This window comes from Marmota marmota, unplaced genomic scaffold, assembly GCF_001458135.2.
Source record: "Marmota marmota marmota unplaced genomic scaffold, marMar, whole genome shotgun sequence".
In the NCBI taxonomy this organism is placed as follows: domain Eukaryota; kingdom Metazoa; phylum Chordata; class Mammalia; order Rodentia; family Sciuridae; genus Marmota; species Marmota marmota.
Window position 1 is genome coordinate 65,161,415 of NW_025999842.1, and position 24,160 is coordinate 65,185,574.

General features: G+C 43.3%; 1 protein-coding gene across 8 annotated transcripts in view; it reads left to right on the forward strand.

Moving 5' to 3' along the window:
* The window catches only part of Plekhg1 (pleckstrin homology and RhoGEF domain containing G1), a 208,941-nt gene that overhangs the window by 132,601 nt on the left and 52,180 nt on the right, over positions 1–24,160 (forward strand). For all 8 annotated transcript variants that reach the window (XM_015502244.2, XM_048799875.1, XM_048799867.1 and 5 more), the window contains one exon: positions 20,165–20,265. In XM_015502244.2, the coding sequence (XP_015357730.1) occupies positions 20,165–20,265 (101 nt within the window). The remainder of the gene's footprint in view (positions 1–20,164; positions 20,266–24,160) is intronic.

Genomic DNA, 24,160 nt, shown 5'->3' on the forward strand with positions numbered 1-24,160 from the left:
CTGAAGGGAAAAAAAGTGTTCCATGCTGGAGTGTAAGACTTGGCAAGGATTGTTTTTAATGAAGCCTTGTGAGGTGGGTGGATTTAATAGGGAATGTACACTGTAGTACTTGGCGTAATTTAACCTGCTTTTTCCTTTTACGTGGCATTTGAGCACTTTTATGTGAATGTATCTCTTTACTTTGTCCTCTAAGAGCTTTTAGCATAATGGGTGAATGAGCCCTTCCCTAAGACCATTCAAGATCTCTAATGACTTAGAGGCTGACCTGTTGGCGTTCTGCTTATGTAGAAGCTGTTCTTTAAAGAATGCTTCTAATTACTGTGCATGGAACCTCACTTGGATTATTCACTTTATTATCTCTTTTCATTATTGTTGTTACCATTATTATTTTTATGACCCTTCCTCTTCACCCTACCTGGCTCCTCTGTCTTATCATCCCAACAGCAGCAGCACAAATGTAGAAGGTGGTAACGCTGAGTGATTTGGGGTGTCCTGTCTTCTACTTGTTGCCATCTAATTTGGAAGACTGAGCAGGGAGTTGGCTTTCCATTTATTTCCATGCCTAATGGGTTTTCCCATTTGGGATATTTTGTAAATATCTTCTGATTGATTGCTAATGACCAATGGAAACAGTTCCAGGTGGGCAGCATTTGGAAAAAGCAATGAGGTTTGCAGGGTTGCTAAGGTTGTTGGCGGTAGGCAGAGCTCATGGGTACCAATGACTGGTTTTCTCCAAACTTTGGAGCCAGATCTTGAGTCAAACTTAGGAAAGTCATTCTAAATGTCTACATTGGTCAGATTCTCCAGGGAACATGGTAGGCAATGAGTGTCACCTGACATCTTAAGTTTTGTAACCATTCTACTATAGCTATAAAAATGCTATGTGGACACCACTTCTAAATTTTGTTTCAACAACAACAAAAACATTAAAGAATAACATCAGCAGCAACTAATATTTGAGTGCTTGCCATGTATCAGGCACAGTATTGAGCATTGATATCCTTCCAGCCCCATCATGTGGGTACTATTATAGTTCCTACTTTAGCTGGAGAATATTGAATGTACAAAGGATAAAGTAGCTCATTCAAGGTCATGTACATAGTGCTAGAGATGGACCAGAGCTCAGGTGTTGCTCCAAAGCCGACTCCTTTCATTGCTAGTCTACACTGTTCTCTCAAATCTCCTCTTAGACCCCAACCGAGTTAAGTGTTTCCAGCCTCTCTCTCAAGCTGTCTGCCTCAGGCACCAGCAGCAGCATAGACATTTTGGACCAGAGAGTTCTCGGCATGAACAATAGCCATGTGCATGGTAGGACATCTAGCAGCAAACCTGGCCTCTGTTCATTCAGTGCTGATACAACTCCCATTGTCCCTACTTGTGACAACCAAAAATGTCTCTGGACATTGCAAAATAAAACCCCTGGGCAGGGACAAAATTGCCCCTGGTTGAAAACAACTGAAGATTTGGAACATGTAGCATATTAGTAAGGAAAGGATACGCCACAGGAACTAATAGACCCCCCGCCCTGCCAAGGCCCGTGGCTTACTCAACAGAGGTTCCTTTCCTCCTCCTGACCACTGTGAGTGGTGGTGGTCATTCAGGCACCCAACCTGATGTGACTCTGCCGTCTTCAATATGCAACCGCCAAGGTTCCTATGACCTGTTCCAAAGGGCAAAAGGACATGGAGACCCACAGGGGAGATTTCTGATGGACACAGTAACACACGTGCCTTCTTCAAACCACTGATGAGAATCTTGTCACATGGTAAGGGAGATTGGCAGGGGGCTAGTTCTGTGACCCAAAAAGGTAGGAAAGGTGTTTTTTGTTTTGTTTTGTTTTGTGTGTGTGTGTGTGTGTGTTTGTGTGTGTGTGTGAACAACTGGCAGACTCCACCGTGCATTATGTATAATTGAGACATTCTCATTCTAAAACCTATACCACTATATCTGCCACCACCAAACAAAACGTTTCATCAGAGTTGACTATACTTATTTTTTGGAGTACTGTGACTTGTTCCCTCTCCTCTTTGCTCAGACTAAAAGATGAAAGAATATGCATGCCAGAAAGCATGGCCTGCATTTTTTGTTTCTACCTTATAAGAAAAACTGGTTTAAAAGACTTCCAAAAGACACTGTCTTAGCAGTGTAAGAGTCGACTCATTTCTGAAAACCAGCATGGCTGCTCGTAAATACAAATAGCTGTAGGGAATTTTCCCCTTAGTGAAAGGATTTGCCTAGTTTGGTCAAAGAGTATTGTGCAAACTATAGCATCTGCTGCCTGTGAAACTCAATACACAGAGGAGACTTGCTATATCCGTATTTCTGATGTTTAAAAATTAGAGTAATAATCACCTTGCAGACGGGGAGTTAGCATATAAGGACAAGCAGCATAATAAAGGAAAGTAAGCCATTGATAGAAGCTGTACTTTTCACAGACATTACGGGTGTCTACATTTTATTTGCATATTCAAGTATTTTTAAAAATGCCCACAACTTGGGTCAGGAGATTCAGCTCAGTGGTGGAGCATTTTCCCAGCATGGGAAAGGTTCAATCACAAGCACAGCAAACAAACAAACAAACAAAAACCCTGCAACTCAAAGTCCCTTCTCATTCTATTAGACTTTGCTTTTAGGGCAACATTTTTACTTTAAATGAAAGGGCATTTCAAAAAAACTTCAGTTAACTCAGGTGATTGAGTAGCTGTTATTACTGGTCTGCTAAAGAGCTGCTAATATATTTCAAAGACTGCCTGTGGGCAAAATTCTATTGAAGATTTGCTAAAACAGGTCCTTTCGGTTGAGTTAGAATCATGCTGCTTTTTGGGAGTGTGCCATCTTGAATATTCAGTTATACTGAGTGGGTAGAAAATTATAGAATTCAAGAAATTATGTTCTAAACAAACCAACCTGCAGCTGGGAAAAGTTTCCCATGGCCAGAAACACCTTCCAAAGACAAAGTGTTCCTTGCACCTTGTACAGCTAATCACAGAGGACAGTTTACCCAGGTCATGGACTAAGTCTCGTGTGAGTGTCCACACAATCCTATTCCATGACACCCAGAGGAAAGAGGCAGCTTCTGCTGATTCATGATTTGTCAGCTCCTTATTTCAGTAGTTAACTATTCTCTGATCATTTATGTTTTCAATTTCTCCTCTTCCCGCTAAAGTTTGTTTCTCCACTTAAAGGGAGTGACATTGTTCTAGTTGTGATATTGCATGGAATTTCTGAAACTTTTTTTTTCAGTTGTTGATAGACTTTATTTTATTTATTTATATGTGGTGCTAAGAATCGAACCCAGTGCCTCACACATGCCAGGCAAGTGCGCTACCACTGAGCCATAGCCTCAGTCTGAAACCATTTTTAATGGTAAAATAAACATACATAAAAGTAACCATTTTAACCAATTTTAAGTGTACAATTGCACAGGAATGAAGCACATTCACATTCTTGTGCAGTCATTGCCAAATCCAACTTCAGAACTTTCTGTATCAGGCAAACTGAAACTCTGCCTGTTAAACCATAATCCCCCATCCCCTACCCTCCACCCCAGGTAACCACCATTCTGCCCTCTGTCACTGAATTAAGCACTCTAGGTGCCCTTTTTAAGTGGAATCACATAGTATTTGTCCTGCTGTGACTGGCTTCTTTCATTCAGCGGAGTGTCTTCAGAATTCATCCATGGAATTGAATTTCTTTCCTCTTAAAGGCTGCATAATATTCCATTGTGTGTTTACACATTTTGTTTAACCTGTTGATGAACACTTAGTTTCTTCTAATTGCATGGAATTTTTGATTTGGTAGAATCACACCCAATTTTAGAACAGGAGATAGCTCAGTTAAGTCCGACTACAGATTCTGAAAGAACAAGAATAGTTGTATGGCTTATAAAAGTTTACATAGAAGTTTTATATCCCTCACAGGCAGGATTGCATCTGACATTTAGTTGGCTATCAGAAGATATTTGCTGATTAAATACTCAGCTGTGAACATTTGCAGTAAATATTTGCTGTCGTTTTTATGCATGACGAAATGGCGAGCCAAAGATCACAGTGACTTCTCCAACTGGGGGCAAATCCTAGCTCTGTCACTTGTTACCTTTGATCTTGAACAATTGCTTAACTTCTGTAATCTGAGGTTTCTTCCTCTTAAGACAGGGGAGATATTGGGAACCTGGGACACTGTAAGGATTAGATGAGTAAATGCCCGTAAAGTGCTTTGCAGAGGCCCAGCCAGCGTAACCCTTGATATGCTGAAACCCCAGACCCACAGAAAAATATTGGCAGTGCCAAGATGTATCCTAGTCCTGCCTCCCATTCACTCCAGTTGGAAACAACTGGAAAAAACCAGGAGCATTTTACTGAGTGCCTCTTGTGTATCAGTTAAATACGTGTGAATGAAATTTTCTAGAAACACATGACTTTCTTTGCCCAGTTCTCTCCATCTCGGCCATTGCCAGGGATAGAGCTGGGCCTGGGAGAATGTGAAGGGAAGGGCCTGTCACTTCTTCTATATCAGTGACCACATAATTCAGGTGAAACCAGAGCGTGAGACAGAAGGAGATGGGAACAATTAGGATCATTTGTGACTTCCTGGGACAAGTCTAAAGCCATCCAGAAATTAACTTTTTTCCCCTAGTTCTAGTATAGGTAGCTTTTTGGGAGTGAGAAACTGTCTTCCACCATCATTGATTTAGCAGAATCACGCCAAATTTTAGACCAGATCTTTCTGGGTTTGTCCACATGTGGTTATTAACAGGCCAGCTGATGCTCTGGGAACCTATTTTGCAGATCTATTTTGTTCTGAACTAGGAGCTCCCCTCAAAGTTTCGGGTCTTTTTGGAAACAGAATAAGGACAAAAGGGTTACTGATAGAATATGTAGACTTGCTTATATCCAAAATTATCCAGAATGTTCAAAAGAAAATCTTACTTGGAGAAAATTCTTACTTCAAAAATAGGAATGAATGCAACATCATAATGATCCCTTAGGAGAAACACCCAATTAACTGGTCATCAACTAGATTTATACCTAGGATAATCAGCCCTCATAAACAGGTTCAAAGGGGCCATTATTTGAGCAATTAAAAGCTATCAGTTGAGAAATCTGGTTAGGAGGAGCAACTGAAACCTAGGGATTCTTCTAAAGCAGAGGCCACTGGTGAGACTCCTCTGGGAACTGTCACAATTCCTGCTCCCTCACCTGCACCCTGGGCTGAGGGATCCTTCTCTGTGGGGCTGGAACCAGTTTTCCTTAAAGCTCCCCAGTCCCTGTAGACGGTAAAAGTTGAGATCTGCTGTCCAAGCAAGAATTTTTTTCCCTTTGTTCTAAAGCAAACAACAGACTTTTTTTTTTTTTTAAAGCAACACAAATTACCCCTTTATCCCCATGGAATGTAACAAAATTCCCAAAGGCACAGACTTAAAAAATCTACAAGAACTGAACCCAGATCCTGGCTCTGACACTTGCCTGTATATTCTTGGATAAGTCATTAAACTTTTATGAGTTTCATTTCCCTGGCCCCACAGGTAAAATGGGAGTAAGAGGATTGTTGTGCAAATTAAATAAGATCATCCATGTGAAACACTTAGCACAGTGTGAGGCATACAGAAAGCATTCAAATGAGAATTATTATTATTATTAATTATTATTATTTTGATCATTCACGTCATCCATATTATTTGGACAAGGCCAGGAATTTCTAGTAGGTTTTAAAACACTAAAACATTGAGCTTGCTAATCTATGCTGAGTTACATTTTCACAATGTTATTTTGACAGTAATTTAAAAGGATCTGTTACAGTTGCTGCAGTTTTTAGCTTACCTGACATACCCTACTTGTAGTTGGAATTCATTTCTAACAGAACAAAAGGCTGTGATGGTTTCAAAATTATGATTTGAGCTCAAACTGAGGTTTATTTAATGACCAGAGCTCTGGTCTGGACTCCAGTTCCACGCTGACAGTCAGCTGCGTGCCCGTGGACAAACAGCCACTCTGACCTCAGCTTCTTCCTCTATTAATGGGACTAATTCAAAAAGCCTCAATCTGTAGATGCCTGGCGAGTGCATCCCCACCAGCCTCAGCTCTCAAGAGGTCCTTTGAGCCGCCAAAATAGATATTTCAAACACCAAACAGTAAATCCTGTGTCTTTACCCAGAGAGAGGCCCAGGCTTTCACTAAGAGCCTATTTTACAGTACATGTTTAAAATAAGCTTAATTATTTGGTTTCCTAGCCTACAGCAATTGGAAGGGGTGGGAGGAGGTGGATATGGCTTTACCAAGGAGCCAGAGGAAAGAACCCTTGGACTAATTAGTGTAAGGCCAGTAGGAATGGTGCAGATTCACCCCGGTCACCCTGGTGAGTTGTACTTGTGAACTGCAGCCCCGAGCAGAACTGAACTCCTTTCTGATGCACCTCAATATCAAGAAACTTCCACGTAGGCATTGTGTTAGCTACAGCATCTAAAATGCCTCGCCTGACTCCTGGCCTTCGTAAACAGAATGACAATTTAATGGTAGTTAACTTTTTAAATGCTTTATATTGCAGCAAACTACACATAACTTGAAGTTTCAGTAGAATTAAGTGCGCTCAGCGTCCATCAGCCTCAGATGCCATCTGTCCCCAGCTCATCTCTACCCTCTCCAACAGGAACTGTACCCATCAAACCCAGTCTACTTTCTGCATCTGTGAAATCTCTCTTCTAGATCCCTCACGCTAGTGGAAGTTTCGTCTCTGTGTAGTATTTTTGCCCTTTGTGGTGTCTGACTAATTTCATGGAGCATGTTCCCAAGGTACAGCCACATTGTAGTATGTGCAGAATTTAATTATCATTAACTCTTAACACTTAGGGAAAGTTCTGTCACAATGACTGATCCCTGAACAAACATGAGATGGCACTTCATTAAAAAAAAAAAAAAAGTAAGAATCTTCCTTACTCTGTAAGGGGGAGGATTTTTTAAAAAAAGAAAAGGAGCTTCAATCTCTCTCCAGCCCCAAGGGGAGATCCAAGGCTTTTTCTAAATAAGTTTCTTTGTTTTGTTAAACTAATATAAAGAAACCCCACCAGGAAAGCAGACCACAAACCATGCTGAGAGGCCACAGCCTGAGTCTGCTGTTTGAAATGGCAAAATCCTTCCTAGGAGGGAGGGAGGGAGGGAGTGTGTGTGTGTGTGTGTGTGTGTGTGTGTGTGTTGGGGGAGAGCCATTCCTTTAAACTATACACTAAAATATGTTCTTTGGGAGGAAAAAAAAACACCACCCCTTTTTTTCTTTTGTCACTGTGACAAGTGTTCCTTCCGCTTGGGGACGGGGCTTACTGTCCTGCTGTTAACCTTTCACTAAGCTCTAAGTGGGACATGGGGAAGGAGGGAGCTGTGTGCCAGCCCACAATAAGTGCAGATCTGCTGAGCAGAGTGCTGCTTTTGTCCTGTTTCCCACAAAGCAGAGGATAAATCACTGGCCCTAGGTCTGTTTACGGCCCCACAGTGGAGTAGCAGATGCCAGTGCTCAAGAGCAGGGGTAGGACTTAATCTACTTTTGATTAGAGGAGCGTTTCTCATGCAGATGCCCTAGCTGGGTAGGTGGGAGGGAGTCAAAAATGAGCTGCATAGTTTAGGAACCTTTGTCATCCTCAAGAGGTGGCTTAAAAATGCTGTCCCGGCAACAAAAGAGAGAGCTCCAGAGGAATGTTGGGCTGGGTTACTATTCAGGGCAGCTCCTGCCCTGAGAGGGAGGGCTGGGGCCTCAGTTAACCCTGGCCTGCCTGGCTCTGAGTTGACTGATCAGGTTTCCAGGAATTCCTCTGCAAACATTCAGGGCCCAGAGAGCTAAAGCACAGCTCCTGTGAATGGCTGACAGCTCTGTGGGAGAGAAGGAGCTACAGACAGGTCTGATGGCTCTGTGTGATGGTTTGCCTGTGCTTCCCCCGTCATGGAGCACCAGACCCCCTGAGACAGAGGGTAGGGAGGGTCAGAGGAGATCTGGGGAAGAGTCCTGAAGAATGAGTTCACCAGGTATGGGTAGGCAGGAGGGACAGTTCAGGCAGCAAGAATGGAATAGGAAATAGAGGCGACAGGGCACAAGGAACTTCCCACGGAGCAACAAGTGTGTGTGCTGGTGGGAGCAGGGAGGGAGAAGGATCCAGAAAGTGGTAAACACTGAGCCTAGCAGGTAGGCAGGGACCACCGCTTTGAAGGACTCCCTCTCTGCTGAAGGATGGGAGAATCATTGTAGGATTTTTACAAGGAGCCATTCCACCAAACTTGAGTTTTAGAAATTCTTTGAAAGGTGGAGGGGTAAGACCTACCCTAGAAGATGGGCTAGGAAGTCCCTGAACATTCAGGCATCCAGGTGAGAGAAGAGCCATTTTCAAAAGTGACATGGCTGGAGGGACAGGATTTATCTTTGGCAACACAGCAAGAAGGCAAGGATCTTGGAAACTTGAGTAGCCCATAGGACTTTTCACGCCCATTTCTCCCTCTCCTGCCATTGATGGTTGAGAACAAGCTGCTCGGGGTAATTAGCCTTCCAATATCACTATTAATACCAATGGAGTATTTGCTTTTGAACCAAAAGAAGCTCTGAGGCAACCCATCTCACAGTCCTACTGAGGAGGAAACTGGGCCCCACAGGGCAGGGACTGCCACCAGACAGTGTGTGCTGAGCCCCCACGCCAGGCACCTGGAATGGACCTTGGTGTTTACCCTCTGAAGGATGAGGAGACATGGCTTTGTATTATTCCTGTGTAAGAACTAACACAACAGAGTCTGACCATGGGGGATATCCTGCCAGCGGTCTGGGCCTTAGGTCCAGGCTGCCTGACTTGGCGTCTGGTGGATTTCCACCACTCTGCCCCTGGAGCCTGCATGCAACCTGGGCCCTAGATAATGAACCCCGTGTCCCATCCCCAGTCTCCTCTGTCCTTGCATGAACCCACCGTCCTGGGCCATCACATTTGCAGTTTGCATCTAAAGCATGTTGTCCACCTCTGTTCAGATCACAAAATGGCTGCTGTAGAAATTCATATCATCTCTTGGGGAAAAAAACATCTATGAAAACCTTGACCTATGAGCACATTTTCTTTTGCCCTCTCTCTCTGTCTCTCTGTCTGTCCTGCTGACTGTTAGTTCTGTGTAACAAAATGGCCATGGACATTGTGCTTTAAAGAGGAGAGAAAAAATAGATTCCCTATGTCATATATTCTACCCCCTGGGCATGAATTGGGACCAGGCCTCCATGACAGAATGACAGAAGGAAATCTTTTCAGGTGTCCCTTGGCCCAGCACTTTGGAGGAAATCAAGTTTTGGGGGAACATCCCACCATTTTGGTGCATCCTCTTTGCTGAGGAAAGACCCCACCATCCCCACCTTCTCTCACCTGCTGGGCCCTCTGCCTACTCCCTGCAGCTCATCAAGCCGATGACTGTTTCTGTATCAATAAATAACTCTGGGTTGAGATTTTACAGTGATGAGATCAAAAACAATATAACCAGAGAAGCAATCAGATATGTCCTCAGGGCTTCTCACTGTTTGGGTTAGAGTGAATGGAATAGTTTTGCCTGTGCACTTCCAAATTTAGCTGTGGATTACCTAATGATGCCAAAGGACAATCACATTCATTTCCCTTCTAAAACTATCATAAAGTGTTCACTCCTTGTGTGGATTCTTTAGTTTAAGAATTTGCATTTCATTGTAATGAAATTGCATTTCATTACAATTTGCATTGTAATTTTTAAGTAAAAAGAAGCTTGACCCTGAGGTCATCATCAGTTTGTGTGACTAAGTCCATGGGAAGTTCATCTGATGTCCTTCAGCTTGTGCCTATTTCTGGTTACTATTGTCCAGGTGGTCCCCACTTTCTTCATCTGGTTGAAATTCTTTTGTTTCATAGTTAAAGTTCCAAGAAAGTAAGCACACATAACACAAAGCTTTTGTCTTTAAGGACTTGGTGGTTTTTGTTTTTTGTGGCGCTGGGGATTGAACCCAGGGCCTTGTGTATGTGAGGCAAGCACTCTACCAACTGAGCTGTATCCTCAACTCCACGGCCTTGTTTCTTATACATCTAATGAATACTGTCTGAACACCTACTGTATACAGAGCAGGTTGCCATGAGAATTATCTATATTACTGTTCTGGTCTCCATAAAATGGTGGAAAATCATTTCAATTTATTAAATAAATTATACATTTAATTACTGTCTAATACAGTAATCAGCTCTAACTATGTTGGCAATATAGATGTGGATGTGCGGTATCTACTTGAATGGACCATTACTTGGTGTCCTTATTTCAAAATTTCTGGTCCTTTAAAATTAAGAGTGCTGGGGTAAACTGTGGGTCATGATTTGATGTGTGAATGGGAAATGTTTTTGCTGCTGAAATCAATAACTATTTTGATGTCCAGTAAAGGCTTTTAAGCCATCATGTACCAAAACAATGTGAGGAGCTCAGGGAGGCAATCGGAGCACCCTGAAAAGTCTGGACTGTCAATTGTGCACAAGAGTGTGTGTCCCGTGTTATTTGAAGACATTTGCTGCATATACATGCTCCTGTGGGAAGAGGTACAACACCGGCCACAACCACCTCGCCACCGGGAGAGGTTGCTCTCCCGTGAGGTCAGTCTGCCTCTGCACGTGGTCCTCTGTGCCTGCAGGACTGCTCTTTCTCCTCTGGCTTTAGATGGATCTTAATTTCAGGCCAGCTCCTGACCCTCCAGCTTTAAAACACTCTGATCTCATTGCCAGACGGTTTTGTAATACTTAAAAAGAGCACAGAGCTGAAAGAGCTAAGGTAATTAATTTATTTGTGACGATTCTTTACGGTGACCCTTCCGACGGGAGAACGATAGCGTCATGTCTGTAAAGAAGGACCAGGTGACTGACTGATGTCTGGTGACTGGCAAGGAAAGTGAGACATTTTGAAGGACATTTGAAGCCATGCATAGTGACCAGGAAGAAAGAGGATGTGAGAACAGGACAGGAAGACATAAGCCCACTTTGCGAATCACGTGGCAGTGGTTGAGAGCTGAGCATCCTGGGCTGTGTGCTTATGAAAACTTGAAGGCAGAGGCTGGGCTGGGAGTGTGAGTGGGGCTGACAGCCATGCAGATGTGGTCTGTGATGTCCTGGGCGTGGCAGGTGCCTGGTAAATGAGAGCGGGTGTGTTTGGTAGCCTCTACCTGCTATCTAGTAAGAACTACTTTTACCCCTAGAACAAATCAATCAGCACACATCTCCCTTGTTAAGGTTTAAAACCTCTGAAGCAGACGTTCAGCGTTTCCATGCCCTGGCTATCCTCCACTGATCCTGGTCCAAATGTGACTTGAGTCATTTATTCTCTGTGTGACCTTGGAAGAGTCACAGAACCTTTCAAAGCTTCTAGCAAAAGAGGATGAGCAATGGATGAACAATGGAACCCATGTCTTAGGGTGTGAAGAAGACTAAAGAGATCAGCGTAAAAGGAAACAGACAGTACCTAGCCGTAAATGTTAAAAAAAACGGATGATAAATAGCAGTGAAGAGGGTTTAAATTCAGCTCATCTAATAATATACATTTATTTTAACTGATCTTTTACTTTTTGCACCATATAAAAAAATCCCTCAGGCTTTATTTAATTTTCGGTAATTACTATGTTTCAAATTATACCAGCAGTACTTTGATTATAATTGAGATGAACAGTTTCTTATTTTCAGGCACTTTAAGCCTTGCCAAGACATCACATTCCCTCCGTCTCCCTGGGCATCCCCATTTCTCCGCTAAGGACTACAGCCATGTCTAATTGTGTCTGTCTGCTTCCTTACCTGGCTTGGGACCTGGAAGAGTAAAAAAAGCAATAATAAAAAAATACTCCATAAAAGTTAAGCAGATGAAAGAGCATAAAAGGAGAGACAGAGGGAAAGAAAGCAATTGGAAAGACCATTTTCTAGAGAGTGGTTAATAAACTTCCTTCAGGTACATATTTGAAAAGACAAAATTATAGGCTGGGGGATGCGGCTTAGTGGTGGGACACTTGCCTAGCATGCACGGGGCTCTGGGTCTGAACCCAGAGAGAGAGAGAGAATCACCACACAATTATTTTAAAGATCTTAATTGGCTTTTATTTGCTATTCTATAACCAGGCAACACCTCATCCTATAAAATAGGATGAATATTCTGATGAGCTGAACAGAGGTTTGGCTTTATAGACCAAAGAGGGGTTGAGGAAAGCAGAAACAAAACAAAAAGCAGATTATTTCAAGTTTCTTTATAGCTTTGAAACAGAAGGGACTTCTTATTTTGTGGGCTTAGGTAAAGTGCCCCTTTTGATTGGTTGTTATGAAATTCCTATTTTTGGAAAACTAGCCCTAAGCTCCGGTGACTCCTTCTCTCTGGTCTGTTCTGCTGGGGCCAGTGCAGGAGGTTAGTCCAAGACAGTGGCCACCTGCAAAATGTAATTAGCACCTACCCAGTCAGGGCCCACTGGGAGCCTGGTTCTGTGCTTTTCTCCAGGTATCATGGTAAACACTGCTTGCCAATTTTGAAGATTTTTAAACATGTTATATATTTAAGTGTATCCAAAAGCACATGGATTATTATAGAAATCCTTTTTTTTTTTCTTTCTGGAAATAATGATAGCATTAAAGAGTATGCATTATAAAAAAAGGAATGGTAGCTTGCAAATAAGTAGGGAAAGATATTTCACTTTGTCACAGGACATTCCCATGGCTGTGTGTCTACCTCTTTTACTTTAAAAAGAGCTTTTGCCTGTGAGACTGTTGTCGATGTAATTTGCAAACTTTATGTATAATTTTTAAATAAATTTTTAACATAGCAATGGAAAATTAAATTTTTTCTGCTGTGTTATGCTGGTAGGGACTCTTGAAGAACTTTTCTAATAGTTTCAACTAAGCAGAATGTGTGAGATTAATTTTAGCGTTCTATTTGTACCAAGCTCTCTTCCAATAATGATAACATTCTTCAGATTATATGCACTGATGTGAAGATAATAAATGGTATCAGTAGGAAGTAAATAAACACAATTGATTTCTATAAAAGCTGTCCAAAGTATGGGGAAAATGGACATCCTGTGCTTTAAGAACTTCTTAATAGGTTAATGCTAATCCTGTTTCTTAAGACCTTGTGTATATCACTAGATGACGGTGGGCTCACAGTTTCTGCTTAAAGTCTTTGGGGGATAACAATTTTCCCAGTTGTCCTTAAGCAAAGGTGCATTTCTCTATCTCTTAATGTTCCTGCAACACGGCCCCCCCCCTCACCCCTCCCCCAGGTCGCCCCCTCCCCAGGTGCTCTGGGGAAGACCAAGCCAAGTCCCGCCCCTTCCAGGCCTCTCCTTCCTGGGAGGAAACCCTGAGTTCCCTCCTTTAGGAGGAAGTAGGGAGACAATGGAGGGGCTGGACAGGAAGGTGTCATTTGTCACAGGACAGCAAGAAGGCCGTTCCTGACATTTTTGACTGAAGTTTCATGCATTGAAGATATTAGAGAAGGTAGATGAGGCTGAAACCTCCCAGTGCCTTTTTTCCACCAAAACTTCCCTGAACCATTAACCGACTTCCACGTGTTGCCAACAGGATCCGCCTCTGAATGGAAAATCAGGGAAACTCTGAAATGAGAACTGATGTTGGGACAGAGCTGCTTTGAAGGCTCCTGTGGGGTGGGAGTTCCTCCTCTGCCTCCCGTCCCGTCTCCTCCTCTTCCTCTTTCCCTTTTCTTTCCTCCCTCGTCTCTTCCTGCTCTTTCTTTGCTCCTCATGTTCCTGGCTCTCTTCAGTGACAGTGGCAGGAGGACTTTGTGGAGTTACTCAGGTCCTCGTGTGCTGTAGTTTTGGCACGGGGAGCTTGGCCTGGGGTCTGGGCAGACTCAGAGAAAACACGGTCCCACTCTAAGGGCTTTTGTTTGTAGCTGGTGGAGTGGCCGAGCCCCTTCCTCTCCCTAGAGGAGGAGAGAGAAGACTGACCTGCAGATTGGACTTCGATACTCTATCTGCAGGCCACAGCAGGAACTGGTACTCTGAACCCTTCCAGTGGCTTATTTGGAAGAAACATAAAGGTATTTTTTTTTTTAAATTTGAAATTATATTCCTCTGTACTCTCCCAGCACTTGTAAGTAAATGGCTATACTGTGACTTCATTTTTTAAGTGTTTTTTTTCTCCTTTGCCCTCTGTGACCACCTAAAGGAACAGTAATCATTGTCATTGCCTCACAACACCCCGTTGCTTCTTCAGCTGTGCCTTGCAGGTAGCGACTGTCCTCCCCCACATCTTTATTAAGTATATTGTAATAAAGCTACTGACTGGGATATGATGCAGCTGTTGTGAAGAATGAGAAAGAACTATATTTACAAACAGGAAGTATGTCTGCCTACATGCATTGAGTAGAAGATATAAAATTATGGCTCAAATATAGAATCTCATTATGACAGCTAAAACTGTCCCCACTAGGACGTGGCCTGGAAGCATGGGTCCCAGTGTCAACCAGAGTTATCTCTGGAGAATACTCTGGGGAGAGAGTAAAGGCCTGGGGGAAGGGAGGAAGGGCTTCACCTTCTGTGCTCTGACTTGCCCCAGGTTTGCCCATGTGTCATGAAGCTGGCCAGTGTTGATGTGGCCGCTCCTGGGTCCTCTCTGACAGACGGGGCTTCCTGCCCGGGTTCCCAGGAAGTGCTCACAGTCCTGTCCTCCTCCCTGGTCTCATCTTGGTCTGTCTTCTTCAGGGCTCACATTACCAGCTGTTCCCCTCTTGGAATTCCAGGCTTCCTGCTTCCACCTTCTCCTTCCTCCATCTTCAGATTGCTCAGGGGTGGATAGAGGGATGAGTGGACAGGTCACTTGATCCATCCTGCCTGGTCCTGCCTCTCTTCAGTTACCACCCCATCACTCTGTTCCCTTTACAAACCCCATTCATTCCATACTGATCTGTTATTCCTCTTCCAAGTCAGTCTGCGCCCACTCTGGTCATTGAATTTGGGAGTCCACTATTCCTCATGTTTCCTGAGACCGGCTCTAGGAGAGGGGAAAGCTCATGACACGCTCTGTGCTTCAAACTCTCTCAGGCCTGTGAAGGCCCTCGCCCTTACCCTCACTCAGGACGATGCTCTTCTACAGAGTGGGCCACAGCTCTGAGTGGGCGCTGCTCAACCCACTGTTTGCAAGGCTGTTGCTGTTTTCCCTGAGCGGAGAGACCCCCAGGAGGCTCCTTCCTGCTGGCTCAGGCCTGCTGACCCCTGCTGGCGCTGCAGTTTGCCGGCCCTGAGGGCCATGAAGCTGCATCCTGGTGGCCAGGTGCTTGGCATAGTCCTGGACCTCTCCTCCCTGTCGGTGTTCCATAAGATGGAGCCAAAGCTGCACCAAGGGCACTTCTAGCTCCCACAGAGCCCCTGAGCAACTGCCCCCAGATCCTGTCCCGATAACCCTCCCTGGGGATGTCTCTCAGTCACCCAGCCGTAACACACCAGGTCTGACGTGTCTTCTCCACCCCAGACTCACAGCTTCTCTTCAGCTCCCAGGGGAATGGGACAGCAGGGTGAAAGGGAGTAGGGGTGTTGGCCAGGGACATGTGGCTCTGAGCCATGATGTTCCCAAGAGCACTTCATGCAGAGGACAGTGGCTGCAAAATAAACCTGAGATGAAGGAGGTAAGCGAGCCTGAGCCACGCAAAGACCAAGTCTCTGGATTAGCTGCACCAAAATATAGGCCTTGTCCCCTCACCACAGATCCCCAGACATGTCTTGAAATATTTCACCTTGGTGTGAGGAAATCCGTTCCAGAGGGTACCTGCCCATCAGAAAGGCCTAGAACTGCCCTGCCAAGGCCTCTGCAGAACAGACCAGCAGGGCCAGCTTTAGGTTAGTTTTAACTCACATGCTACTTGGGGAAAAACAGCAGAAGGGAAGAGAAAAGCCCACAGCTCTATCTCCCTGCTGCAGCCCGATACAAAAAGAGACAGAAGGTCTTAGTACTCACTGACTTTAGCAGACCCACTGTCACAGTGGATGATCATATGTCCTCTGAGAAGCAGGTGGAGCCACACCCACCTCCTTGGAGTGGAAAGTGAGAAGAGAAGCCCCAGACTTCCTTCTCCTGAAATCCAGAATGGTGGATCATTTGCTTAGGCCATGCTCTTTCCTCATTAAATACGTCCTGTCCCATAAAATCTCTCCTCTCCACCCGGCTCAGGTGTGCACTCACCTGCCCTGCCACACAAGTCTTCTAAGCCTCCTCCCTGGCGTTTTTATAACCTCTATTCTACTTCTGTATCCAAGCTGGAATGATCTTTGTTCTCACTGCATCCTCCTGCGGCCACCACCCCCCTACATAGCAGCGAAGTCTCTGTGATCTGTCCATCACTGCAGCCCCGCCCTCCAGTCTGGATGCTCCCGCACATGCCCAGCTCTCTGCAGCCCATCTCAGTTCCTGAGGTCCTGCCTGTCCTGAGATCAACCCCTCCCCACTCCTTTCTGTGTCTTCGTTACCCTGTGCCCGTGTTGTCTTGCCCCTCTCCTCCTTGATGCTGTGGTCTCCTTCCTGTTTTCTCTTATTCAAGCCCCTAGTCATCTCAAAGATCAGCTCTTTCCGCATCACCACCTCCTCTTTGTAGCCTCAGTCTCCCTCTTGGACTGGGAAGGTCCCTCCTGCACCTGATTATTTCAACCCTCCAGCGGGAACTCTGTAGTGGACCTATTTGTATACAGTTGGACCAGACAGGGAGCTCCTGAGGGAATGGCATGATGTGTGGTTGACTTTTTTTAATTCCTGGCTTGTGAAACAACTTGGCACACATTCTTATGTCCTTAAAAAGTGGGATGGTTGGAGGGTTTGTATGAACGAATGGGAGTGTGCTTTTAAATTCTAAATGGCTATGCAAATGGAAGTCTGTTTTCAGTGGTATCTCCATTGAGTACATGGCCGGTGACTACTTTCTGGAAAAGGAGGAGGAATTAGAGAAATGGAAAAAGACACGTTCTCCAAAACACAAACATGTAGGGTTTTCTCCCAACCTGCCAATACTCTGATACTTTTGTAAAATACAGTAAGAAAACTTTTTGAGAAAAGTTAAACAGACAAGAATAAGACCTACCAAATATAAGTACAGGTTTATGAGTAGATTCAGCAGATATTTAGTTGTCCTGGCAAACTATGAGCATGCTCACTCTCAGCTTTGTACTTACCTCATTGCAGAGCAGAAACAGTGTGCAAATTAGTTCCTGCCCATTTACTGCACCTTAAGTTAGACTTGGATACTTTTAGTAGCCACCCGTGGAATGAAAAAATTAATGAGAGGAAACCACTCATGTGTAAATCTAATGGTGGAGATGGTAAGGACATAAACTAATTAGAAAATAAACAGAGGACATTTAAAATTGCAAAATGGAAAATTATTGGAATGGTAAAATAGCCCTCTTAGTATATGCCACTGCTCACTGCCCCCCACCCCCAAAGTGGTGGGCGTGCATTGATACTCTTACAGAATAATTGTCTTTGTGCAAAAGTTTTAAATTGATCCTTCATTGTTAACAGTATGGTAGCCAAAGGTGCTGACATTGTCAATAAAACTAATAAGCAGAACAACAGGCTCTAATAAATGTCATTGGTATCCTTACTCTGTCATTTTGAGCACAAATGAACTGTTATTATCACTGTGCTTCAAACCTCTCATTTTGGCTCCAGATGATTATAGCTATAATGGAGAACTTGCTACTGGAGTCTTCAGTAACTGGTTCAAGGTTAAAGCCTCATACTTAAAAGCTTAACTGTGAACAGTGGAGGGAACATGCTGGGGCCGTACGACTTTGATCTGTTTTCTAGAGTGACCTGCAAAATCTTGGACACCCAATGATCTATTTTCTCAATAATTTCAGAAAATAAGCATCTTTTAAAATCCAGTGTCTGTACCATGGATGCTGAGGGTTTTGAAGCTCTCAATTAGAGAGGGCCATCATTGGTTGGAAACCAGGGCCATGTGAGTCTTTAAAGCCACATGGAACTCTTCAAGCCCCTTTTCCCATTTTTCTCTTACATGAAGAATTTAGTCTTGGTTTTCTACAAGTGAGCATGCTTTGTACATGAAGTATGGAAAAGGGCTTTTCCTTCTCTTGTAAAGCCCCAATGCAGAACATCTGGAGCCAGCCAGGTGAATTTGGGATGCACACCCACCTCAATCCAACCTCTCACCCATAGCTCCCCAGATTATTCTGCTTTACCTTCTTAGTTTTGCATGCTACATGATTTTTAAAATGTCCAGCAAGGCATTAAACTATCCTCAATTATAGGCATTCCAAGCAAGTCAAGGATTAGCCCATTGTACCATGTGTGATTTAACAGAAATATTGATGAATACGTTTGATTTTTTTTTAGAAAGCTCAAGTTGGTTCAACATGCACTGTTACTTCAATTCTCACCTTCCTTAGCTTCTTTTATTTGGGCATTAACTTCCTCCTCTGCAAGCGTCCAAACTCATTATCATTGTTCAGTTCCTGACAGTAAGGAGAACAGGCCTTGCTTTCGTGGCGGTTTAAAGGCCACTACACTTAGATTTATGAATCTGGTACCTTATGGAGACGATCACTTTCTTGAAAATAAAATCTGTTACCAACGAAGCTCGATTAAAAAAAAAAAAAGTCTATCAGCATTGTTTCATGTGTGACAGTGATTTTAGTTTGAAAAAGCTAAAATTGAAACTTATGCAAACCATAAAGTGTGCTACTTAAGAAAGTTGATGAGGAAGCCTCTGCCTTTTTTTTTTTCTTCTGACAAGTGAATTCTTTTTATTCTCATGGCATAGGGAACATTCTCTGAAATAAATCCGATATTAGGGCACAAATCAAATCTTAGCAAATACAAAACAATAGGGATAATTCCTTGCATCCTATCAGACCATAAAGGAATAAAATAGGAATCAATGACAAGGTAAAAATATACAATATTCTAACACCTGAATAAATAATACATTTCTTAAAAAAAATATGAAAGCTTGTTTTTAGAAATTCTGGGCTGTTTTCCCCAGTTTTGATCAGAACCTCTCTTTGCCGCCTCTCTTATTCCTGTACTGCTTAATTTGGATTCCAGTCCCCATAGTTTCTCCCCAGCATACAGCCCTGTTTTTTGGAGGAACAAAAAGAACCCTAAAGAATGTGGATTATGAAAAGGTGTGAGGAGGAGTCCTCTACTGGCTCTCAAATCCCAGTTCTCCTTGGAGTCCCCTCTGAGCACCTCTCTCACTGCTGGGCGTGGACTGTGGTTTAGTGCTGCAGCTCCCTGGTCTGGTGGCTCCTCTGGGGCTGGCTTCCTCTGGGGCTGCAGGTCGCAGGCTCCCTTTGATAGGGGGCCTTGCTGCATTGTTCAGCCTCGGGCAGCGGATTGTATTTATTTTTTCATTTTACATTATTTCAGCTGTTTTCACTTTTTTCTTGGTTGTTTTCTCGCCTACTGCTGAGTTCTTTTTCAAGCGTTGCAGGGGGGAAGGGAACACTCAGTTATGAACCCTGCAGCACACACAGGGTGGGAAGCAGTTTTCCCCTTTCTCAGCAATTCAAAGAGCTCCTCCGCACTGTCAGTTGAACCCGCTGGAGATCTGGACCCGTGGTAGATCTGCATGCAAGTGGTTTCTATGTTAAAACACCTCAGACCATTCCAGAGCGTCCTCAGGGCTCACGGGTACCGCCAATCACAAAGCATAAGCCTATTGCACAAGTGCTTATTATTTTAGAAGCTTTTGTAAAGCAAATTGGTATTTGAGGAAGAATTTGGTTCTATACTCTAACAACTGACTACTTTATGACTTAAAGGTTGTGTTTAAAATAACTGTCCCATTTTAGAATTTTTATTTCTGGTTTCCCACTACATGAAGTTTGGAGTCTTTTAAATCAGTCAAGGATTCAGGAGCCATTATGCCAAAATTGACGTTATTGGTAACCATTCCCGCTCTTCATCTAGGGAAGCTCTAGTACCTTCCAAACCTTCAATGTATACCACACTCTTTCACCTTGCTAAAGTTCCATGTTCTCTAGGTGAGTAGTTTAATCGTCAATGAGGGAACAGCTCTGGATTCTCAGGGTCCAGTTAATGAGCACAACAGCATCAGAATCATTTGAAACAGACCTGAGCGACTTGTCTTGCATAACTAAAGGTGACCTGGAAAAGCTCAGGTGTGTTTAACTCTGTGTGTTGACTTCACAGGATTACCTCGACTGTATCAGGGACCAAGCAAAACTTCCCCTGGGGACTGAAGACAGAGCCGCCCTTTTTGGAAACATACAGGACATCTATCACTTCAATAGGTAAGTCGATACTCAAAAGACTGCTCTCACATGGGAGCATCATGAATTTTTCTCAAATGAATATCGGCTAAGAAAATTCACCCGTAACTCCTGGTTCTGCTTCTTACATCTTTACAGCCTATCATGCCGTGAAGTTCAAGTTCTCTAACTAAAGGCATCCTTGTTTCCTATGTGATTTTTCACATTTATTCAGTATTCTATCCCTCTCCATCCTTCTGACTTAACGAAGAGACCTGTTTGCCCTGAAGTGGGGCATGGAAACCCTTCTTCCACAACCAAACATCCCCAAATACACATTTCCCGGGTCTCCAGCATCCACAGCTACGCTGGATTTTCTGTGAATTTTCTTCTTCCTGAGGAGTGGGGTGGACACCGTAAAATACAGTCAGTCCTTTAAGTTATAACATAATTAATCTAATTTAAAATCCACTGAATTAATAATCATTTCAAATAATTTAATTCAGATGTCTATTAAGGACCTCCTAGGTAGCAAGAACTAGAAAATTACATTAGTAAACAAGAGAGGGAACTGACGGGAGCGGAAGTGAGCACATCAGTCACTACAATCCGCTAAGAACCTTTGGAAGACGAGCTAGTAGGTGGGCTAACCACACAGGTGCTAACGCTCAGCACCCATGGATGCCTATGCCAGCTAAGCCATGCCCAGGCCCTGGGTGAGTCTTCAAACCCAATGAAATACCTCCTTCACTTCAAGTCTTTGATCAAATTGTACTTTTGCTATGAGGTTCACCAGGTACCCCTACCCACTCACCCCTACCCCTCATCTCCTTTACTTTTTCCTTTCTCTCGTGACACTTGTCAACTCCTCGAATTCTGTATGATGGGCGTTTCCATTATGTCTGTGTTTCTTCCTTCCCACCCCACTCCCAGAATACTCGACAAGGACAGGGATCTGTTTTGTTACTGCTGCAGCATCTAAAACAGCTTCTGGCCCCTAGGAGACGTCCTCACTCTTGTTGAATGAATGAGTGGAAATGCTAGGAAACGCCACCTCCCTCCTGTTGCTCTTGGGAAGCTTCAGGGACCCAACAGACCCATCGAAATGGTAGCCAGTTAAGATGCAGATTTTGTAATAGTAAATTGCCATTATGAAATTCTGCCCTGCCCTGTCCTTTTGTGGCTGGTCATGCAGGCTCAATCCTACTCCTCTTTGCTCACTAAGGTTGGTAAAGGTGAGCTCCTTGGGGACCGGATCCCTGTGTCCGTTGCCACTCTTAAATCCCTGATACCTAGCACCAGGCCGGCCTCTGGGAGGCAGGTTCGTTGAGTTGATTTGAATCATCCTTTATTCTGGAAGTCTTTGACATAAGAAATGCCAGAGTTATGTCAGCATTTCCTTCTTACTTGATGCTAGACTTTGAAAACCAGTGTGTGAGTCTGTGGTTTTCCACCTGTGCTCTGTATGGAATCACCTGGGAAATTTTTGGAACAATCCAGTGGCTGGATCCTCCCTCCAGAAATACTGATTCATTGGTCTGGGGTGGGGCTGGGGCATCAGAATTTTTCAAAAGGTCCTCAGGTGTTTGAACTGCGCAGCCATGGTTCCCCTGTCTTGAAAAAAAAATTAACTCAATAATGAGAAGATAAAGAAGGAGCATAAAATACTGAATTAGAGAATCCAGAACCTGTGTGTTCCTTAGTAAGATGTTGATAGGAACCCAGGTCCCCGTTAGCTATTGCTGGTGATAAACTCCCATAAGCCTCTGCAGGGTTTCCCCTTCCAGAGCCCACCTGAAAGAGGCAAAAGTGTTAGATGCTGTTAGGGCCCTGGCCGAGGTCTCCTGTGGTATGGCTGTAAGTTGATGGTAACAAGTAGGTAGGGGGTGAGTGCTTCCCTCTGCCGGAGGCCAGAGAGCTTCAGATCCATTATCACTTCACAAGTATCATGTGGGACTAGCTGGCCCCAAACCCCAGGTGTTGGGCCACGTACCCTCCAGCCAGATGGAGCCCAGCTTGTCCAGCTGTGGTTAATGAAGCTGTGGCTGACCCCAAGAGAGATTTTGACTCCCTGGAATTTAAATGTTCATGTGCCTCCTGAGTTAAAGAAAGACAAAAATGAGGTCGTAAGAAGGGACTTGGCAGTGGAACCCAGTCTACAAAGGTTGGATGGCTGAGAGACCTTGACATTCCTGAATTGATTCTCTGTTCTTTTCTGTTTGATGTTCATTGCTCCTGAAAGTCAGACTTGTCTAAAGTAAACCTGAGTCAGGGTGAATGAACAGCCTGATGGTGATGCACACGAGGCATCAATGCAGTGACACCACCACAAGGGGTCATGCCCATGCCTGTCCCTGTGTGGCTCAGACCTGTGTGTTCCCTGGACATGCATAACCTCATTGCATCTTCCAACACTCTGGTGCAGATACGATGAAGCCTTATACATTCTTTTTTTAAATTTTTTTTATAGTTGTAGATGGACAGCAATCCTTTATTTTATTTATTTATTTTTAATGTGCTGCTGAGGTTTGAACCCAGTGCCTCCCAAGTGCTAGGCCAGCGCTCTGCCTCTGAGCTCCACCCCCAGCCCCTAATACATTGTTTATAGATGAGGAATGAATTGTTAATGGTCAGGAAGTCCTCTGCCCAAGGACATAGAGCTAGAAATCTAGTCTTGTCCGTCTGAATACTTATTTTTACCAGACTTCAGTACCTTTCACTGCTTTGGATGACTGAGAAGACCTTGACATTCCTGAATTGCTTTCAAAAAATATTTAACTCTGACATTTGAATCTTCTATACTGTTTCGACCCCATTTGTTTTTATTTCCTTTCTCTTAAACCCACAATTGTCTTTTTTGCTATTCTATTTGATTAAGTAAGAGTATTGATGTATCTTTTTATGTCAGTGCTGCTTATGAATCTTTTATTATATACTGTAGATCAATTGATTTCAAAGAAAACTATCTGGCAAATTAATGTTGGGGCTTGAAATAAAAACCTTTAAAGTTTCTATTCTTAGTTCAGATCCAGGGTTTTCAACATAATAATATTGCATTTCCAAAATTAAAGAGAAAATTAAACAAAAAAAAATTGTTTTACATTGGCCTGAAAAAAATGCAGCTGAGTAGATTTCTTCCTTCAGGAAATACAGGGAGAGTATATCCCTAATCTGACAATCCAAAATTGAAATGCTCCAAAATCTGGAATCTTTTGAGCATTAACATGGTGTCACAAGTAGAAAATTTCACATCTGACTTCATATGATATGTCACAGTCAAAACACAAGCACATCTTTCAGTAGATGAATAGATAAAGAATATGTAGTACATAGACACAATGGAATATTACTCAGCCATAAAGAAAAATGAAATTATGGCATTTGCCAGTAAATGGATGGAATCAGAGACTATCATGCTAAGTGAAATAAGCCAGTCCCCAAAAAACAAAAATCAAATGTTTTCTCTGATATTTAGATGCTAATACACAGTAAGGTAGGGGGAGGGAAGAATAGAAGTTAATTTGATTAGACAAAGGGGAATGAAGGAAGGAGGGAGGGAGGGGAATAGGATGACAGTAGAATGAATCAGACATAACTTTCCTATGTTTAATATGAATACACGACTAGTGAAGCTCCACATCATGCACAACCACAAGAATGGAAAGTTATACTCCATGTATGTATGATATATCAAATACATTCTACTGTCATGTATAATCAAAAAGAACATATAAAAATTAAAAGGATAAAAACAAGACACAAGCACATTAAAAATACTGTCAAATTACCCTCAAGTTGTATATAAGGTATGCATATAACAAATGAGGCTGTGTTTAGTCTTGGGTCCCATCTCCACAATATGTCATTTTGAGCAAGCAAATATTCCCAATTCTGAAAAAGTATGAAATCTAAAACACTTCTGGTCCCAAGCATACAG